The following is a 6711-nucleotide window of genomic DNA, read 5'->3' on the forward strand; positions in this document are numbered from 1 at the left end:
GTGTTCTCATACTTTCATAAAATCAGATGTGACTCATCACAAAGTACTCTAATCAGAAAGAAAATGAGCAAAAGTAATCAATAATCAAAACTGAATAGGAAATACTGAATTATATAATCTTACAGTATTACAATATTATATATCATTGTATATATATTGTGTATATATATGTATACAGTATATATGTTGTTACATTACAGTATTATATATCATTAGCTGTATTTTTTCATAAGGTGAAATATGATGAATATCTTCAGTGAGTAGAACCCAGCACTGAAAAACTTATGACTCAGCACTTCTACTGAATCTCAACATCTAAATTCTGAATCAAAGAAATAACTTTACTCACCAGCTCATCAATACAGTGCCAGTTAGAACTGCAGGCTCAGTGTCTATGGGAACATAGCCCAGCAAAGAGGGAAATAACCACACTGGACTACTTACTGTGTCTGCCACTGGTGTCTTCTGTGAGCTTAACTCACCTGTGCCTCTGTTTGTCTCTCTGAAACAGAGATGTCCTGTAAAGGGCAGATCAGAAGAATGTTATCACTAGCAGTGTCAGGATAAATGCATCACATAAATGCATCAGAATCCACTTCCTGACTTCTTCCTTTTCAGACTTTAAATATTAAAAATAGTGAGAACAGCAACCTGTTACTTATTTTACCTTACCATTTTTCACTATGTTTTTTTCCCTCTTTGTAGAAATCTCCAAGGTGGCTTGATGACTCCATGATACAGATCAGTTGACTATTTTATAAATTATAGTAACAAGAGGCTTAAGAGAAATTAAAAAATGTGGTTTGAGTTCTTAGATGTTATTAAAAGTAATAGAAGTTCAGTGTTCAAACTCACCTCATAACTCTGCTTTAAAGAGAATTTTGTACTTAATAGGAATTTCATCCTAGATGGAAGGAAGACAAAATCATGGTTCTGTGTAACTGTCCATACAGACTCATTAACCACAACCATGGGCAGTCCTAATTGATTTTCTACCAAATGCATTTATTTATATAATGCAAAGAGAGTAGACAGATTTTTCAAAAAGCTTTCCAAAAGCTGCTGTTAATAATGTGAATTAAAACAAGGCACAGAAAATAGGGAGACATTCAGTTTTGGATAGAAATAGTTCAGGCCTGTGTTAATCACGTGTTAAGAGCCTCAGCCACAAGTAATTTTAAAGAATAATTAAAAAAAAAATCTCCAATTCTTTCCTATAAAAATGAAGCTTACTGTAATCAACTTGCTTCAATAGGTGGCAATAGCCAATTACCAGTTCTAAGCTGTCAAAGGAATTAAGAAATGAATCCAATTTAATTCTTCATGTTTGTTTCTTCTGGAGGAAGGACAAAGTGCCACTTTAGTTCAGCTAATAACTAACAATCCTAAAATAGAAGAAAAGAACAATTTGTTTAGAGACATTTACTGTGTATACTTGGCCAATCCAACTCTATGATATTTGTCCCCTCATAATGATTCTAGTTTATAAGGAGTGCAACTGTCAAAAGGGATTAAATAGTATGCACAAGCTGCTAAATCTTTCCATTTCTTTGGGGAAATTATCACACTGTCTGTCTTTTCCCAAATGAGTTTTAGTGCTTTGGCCATACTCTTGGAAAAAAATAGCTGAATAATTTCAGTGGTGCTCTCTGAAGACACAAACATGTTTCTAATATATGTGATAAAAAGGGCAAAGACTAATAGCAGCCATATATGGAAAGTAATGGTTTAATGGAAAATGATGATGTACACTGAATGATATGATTGCTGGGTAAAACTCTAGTTCAGTTATATACTCTTTGAAGTTCAAATATATTCTTTGAAGGGCCAGGAAAAATAGACCAAAGGCTCAGTCAGGCAGCAGAGCCCGAAGAGGCCATGAGATCTGAAACACACTCCTGCAGAAAGTCAGAAAACAGAAAGCAGGCAGGATATAAAATAAAGTCACTGTGTGTCCTTTGGTCCAGGCTGAATTGTGAGGAACAATAACCTCACGGGCAGAATGAACAAAAATATCATGACTGAGTTTCTTCTAAAGCTGAAGTTATGCTGCTACAGCCATACTGTTAAATGCTTGCAGGTATGTTGGCTATTGGAAGACTGTGGTTCTGAGATGTTAAAAATATTTTCCACCTTATAATTTTCCATTGGTTTTTGAAATTTTTGAAATTTTCTGTTAAAAAATAGGTTCACATGAAATTTGAGGGACAGCCTTTTAATCAGAAAATGAGAAAGGCAAGATTGTATACTTCAATTGTACACTTCACATCCCATTTAATATCTGCCACAACAAACTACAGTCTTGGACTAGCGGCCCCACAGCAGTACTTGAAACTTCCATTAGATGGCTTTATACTTTGCTTTGGAGGCCCCATACATTTTGCTGTGCTATTTTTAAGTCAGCCTAGAATTTGATCTACAGTGCAGAATACTAACAATCTCTCCCTGAACTGTCTGCTCTAGACCAGTTTTTAGTTCTACTTGGAAAGCAGTCAAATAAACATGAAATGAGTTACCTGGTAGAGCTGCTGTTTCCCCTTTTTGTAACCTTAGCTTAAGAGACAGGATTTTGAGCCAATGTTTACTGTTAGCAGGTGCTGTAGCTGACAGATATTGGACAGAAATACCTCTCTGGACACAAGAGCTTTCTGTTTCTGACCCAACATCTGCAGTAACTGGCACACAGGAACATGTGAAATGTGATGAGTCAGACCACGATCCCCTAACTCTGTGTTCCACCTCTGACAGGGGCAGGAGATGCTCTCTGGGACACCAAAATCTGCAGGCTGTTCTCTTTGTGCTTCCCAGAATCCACAGTGGTAGGATGTGGGATGTTACAGGACACATTGCTGCCCAGCCCTTCAGCAAATGTTTTCCAAACCCGACACCTTTTGCCTGCTCAATGTCATGAAATCCTTCTGGATTTGCTTCCTATTCAGCCTCTGAATACGTGAAAGAGCTTGTTTTCTGCAGTCTGGAAGATTCCTTTATTAATTCTTTTCTCTGAGTCAGTAATGGTGATGAATAAAAATTGGTCCCTGGTGTACTCTGCTGCTGAGTTCTTTCCTACCAAGGCTTATTCTTTCCTTCCAATCTTTTAATCTGCTTTCAATCCACAGAAGAACCTTTCCCCCAATACTGTGTCAGCCTGTTTGCTTTCAGCTTCCTTTAACACCCTTCCAATGGCACTATTCCTCTGTCTGTCCAAGCTCATGCAGAACATGTGGTCATCATAGTTCATTCTTCATTCACACCCAGAAAGGGGAAGGAGGGAAGAGCTGTCCTTCCAGAGACTTGCTCCACACAGCCCAGATGAGCTGCAGGCAGCCAGGGGACCTGCTCTTGGCCTTCTGTACCTCAGCTCATCCTCAACACAGATTCATCCTCACACAGTCATCCCCTCTCAGAGCTGCACCATTCTACACTGTAGTAGTTAGTGATCTGTAAGATCACAGCACCAAATGGATGCAGTCACTATGCCCACCAAAGTCATAGTCCACAGCTCTTGTGTTTACCTCTGGTGGTAGTAAAAAAATCATCTCACAGCAGTCGGATACTTTGACCTAGGCAAGGCAAATTGGTTGAACTGGGATAAAGCAATATAACAGTAATTTATTCTTGCCAGTAAGACCAAGAAGTTAACCCAAAATGTTACTTAATTCTGTAGCTACTTACCAGTGGGTCCAAAGTGGTTTGAACAACATGACTCTAAATTAAGAGAGAAAGTGACCAAAATCAGAGCTACATCAAATGTAGGCAATACATGGTTAACACAATGACACAAAAAATAACACTCTAATGAACAGTATCTCGTTAAGAGAGAGTAGCCAGTTCAAAAATCAGTTTTAATTAATAGGTCTGATGATATCAAACCTGGCATAAAATAAGTTACCCCACTGTATGTCACAGCTGTTGTACTGTCCTGAAAACATCCCTTGCTAGTTGGCACGATGGACTGTGGTTCACAACTTACTCTCATACCTCTCATAGCCCTCACACTGATATCTTCATGCCTCTGTTAAAAATCCACTAAGGACTCGTGTGCTCTGACATTAACGGGAACTGTGACATTAATTTCTACGAAAGGTTGTTCAGGCCTTTACTGCTCAAACAATTATTACCCATGGTCACAAAAGGGTTTGATTTTTAAGTTGGTTTTTTTTTTTAATAAGTCAAGGACATGTTGCTATATCTCACATATACAGTGACTATTCTGTTCATTTTAGCTTTGGAAGGTTACTCTGTATTTATGTGTTTTCTTTTAAACAGATTCATTAAACACCTGACATGGATTATGACCAGGGTAATGGATCAAGTCCTGGAAAGAAACTGTGCTCTGAAATGTGGAGATGGAAATAAGGACAAGAGACAACAAGAAGAGTTGCCATCAGACCTCGTCAGTTGTGACTTCTCTTCAAGGTCTTTGCCTCTTGAGGGTGCACTAACTGCAGTGACTCATGCACCATGCTGGGCTTCCATGGGTAATTCTGGGGTGGACTGTATGAAAAATAAGATAAACTACCTTCCATTATAACAGAAAATCAAGATGTTACTCAGATTTGATAAACTTTTGAATAAGTACCATGTCACCCAAGTGGACACGCTCTACATATAGCTTAAGAGGGTTTTACAATCACACATTGAAAACTCTACCAGCCAGTAGTTCAAAGGCAGTGCTTTCTCAGGGGATAATATGCAGGAGTGACTGCAAGGAGGTTCTGTTCAGGGAGTATAACGGCAAGAACTGTGCTAGGAAGATATTTTATTTAAATTGTGAGTTTTGAAATAGATCAGAGGGTGAATTTTATATAAGTCAGATGGATTCATTATCTAACACAGAATACTTGGCAGATTGTTTAAGCTCGTGTTCCTATGTACAGATGTGAAAGCAATACAATAAAGACTGATCTTTTCCATGAAAAATTAGCAGTCATATTGAAGTTGTTATTTTTCTATTTGGATAGAAAATAATTTAAATATGCTTTCCAGGAAATCTTAGTTTTCCTACAGGTGCCTCACATAGTTCCAGAATGCTGAGATGCCCAGCATGTAGAAATCCTTCTCTGAACAACTGCTTAAGAAATCAGACCTGAACTGAAACATCAGGAACTGTGGTGGGAGGAACCCACACATTACCGAGGGCAGGTATTGGACTGGGTTTGGTTTTATTTTTTAGAAAAGTGAGAATTTTGTAACCGTGTGGTTGTTTAGCCAAGTTGATGCATCAAGACCATTTCAGACAAAGCAGAATTGGAAACAGTTCTCCTGATTTCTCTCTCTGCATGATGTCTGTCCTCTGAGGTCTGTGTTTACCATCTGCTCCGAGCTCAGGCTTCCCGCTCCAGACACATCGTGAGCCTCTCGACAGTCAGCACGAGGGAATGACAGGGTGGTGGTTTAGATCCCCCATGAAACAATGACAAAGAAACTTGCATATAATTTTTTTTTCCTGATACTCCCAGTGTGTTGCACTCAAATGGCATTTTTTAGCCCCTAGGAAGTATAAACTAGCTCCCAGTTCCCAAAATTTCTGTGCTCCAAATACAATTTTCAGCTGCTCCTGCAAGGGGGAAGCACTGGTGTTGAGCCAAGTAGCTTTTCTCCGAGATAGGTTTCAGCAGATGCAGTTTAGGGCCTTAAAACACTGACAAGTGCTTTGTTTCATATAGTCCCTGGCTGGCAATTCAGGAATGAAGACACTTAGGGCACAATATTCTAACACATAAAGATACATTTAGGGAACTAAATCCCCATTTAGGTAACTATAGAAAGAATAACCAAGTCTAAAAGCTTGTCAAGCTTGTGTTCAGTGCCCATTTGGTACTAACACAAGAAGTGCTGAATTTTGCTACTGAAGGGGGTATTCCTGCTGCCTGTATAATCAGAAATTCATACTTTTCAGAGATGGCTTCACTAGTTTTTCAGGGCCACGTGTGTGTCATTTTAAGAACATGGTTCAGTTTGTTATTATTATTTTGTAATAATTCCCAACAGTGGGTTTATGCCACAGAGTGCACAGACAAGGCAATACAAATTCCACCCAGTAAGTCACTTTGGAGATTCTGAATCTTAGATCAAGGTTTCCAGTTTCTCAGATCAGCTCAGCTTTGTACATTTAAAGGATGGGGAGAGTGTTACAGTGTCTGACTTCCATCATAACACAATCCTTGGCATTTTAACAAGGCTTCTTTGACAACAAAAAGAGATTGGCATAAAGAGAGCAGCATTTTTCTCATCCTAAAAGATTTTTAGAACACAGATTTGATCAGAACAGCTTCTTTCAGGGTAGCCAGTGAATTCAGTCTCTATACACAATACACTCATTTGACAAAAGCATTTTGGAGGAGCTTTGTGCCACAAGAATATCCAGACTTTGAACCGTGATTAATTTTAGAACTTTTAACAGCAAAGATTTAGAAAGGATGAAAAAACCTTTTTGCTTTTATTAGCAGGCAGCCTCAGTCAGCCCTTTTGCACCTTCTGATCCTGAACTCACAGTCTGTCACTTGGTATTGCAAGACCCTGTTGCCTGTTAAGAAGGAATTATTTCTCCGTTTCCAGACCACTGAACTGCTAAGTGCCAGCAGGACCAACCTGTCTCCCTCACACACAGTGCTTCCCACTGACCTGCAACATGAAGCCCTGAGCTTGTCATTGTGACAGAAGCCAGCAGTGGTTTCATAGTGTTTCCAAGGGAAAAAAAATAATTTT

General features: G+C 38.8%; 1 protein-coding gene across 3 annotated transcripts in view; it reads left to right on the plus strand.

Moving 5' to 3' along the window:
* DEXI (Dexi homolog) overlaps positions 1-6711 on the plus strand; it is a 28332-nt gene that overhangs the window by 14094 nt on the left and 7527 nt on the right. For 2 of the 3 annotated variants that reach the window (XM_027654816.1, XM_027654818.1), the window contains exon 3: positions 4270-4926. The exons of the other annotated variant lie outside the window; for it this stretch is intronic. In XM_027654816.1, the coding sequence (XP_027510617.1) occupies positions 4270-4534 (265 nt within the window). In that variant the 3' untranslated portion in view covers positions 4535-4926. Of the gene's footprint in view, positions 1-4269; positions 4927-6711 lie in introns of those variants that run through there. 3 annotated transcript variants of the gene reach the window in all.

The sequence above is a fragment of the Corapipo altera genome, unplaced genomic scaffold (genome assembly GCF_003945725.1).
Source record: "Corapipo altera isolate COAL_440 unplaced genomic scaffold, ASM394572v1 98, whole genome shotgun sequence".
In the NCBI taxonomy this organism is placed as follows: domain Eukaryota; kingdom Metazoa; phylum Chordata; class Aves; order Passeriformes; family Pipridae; genus Corapipo; species Corapipo altera.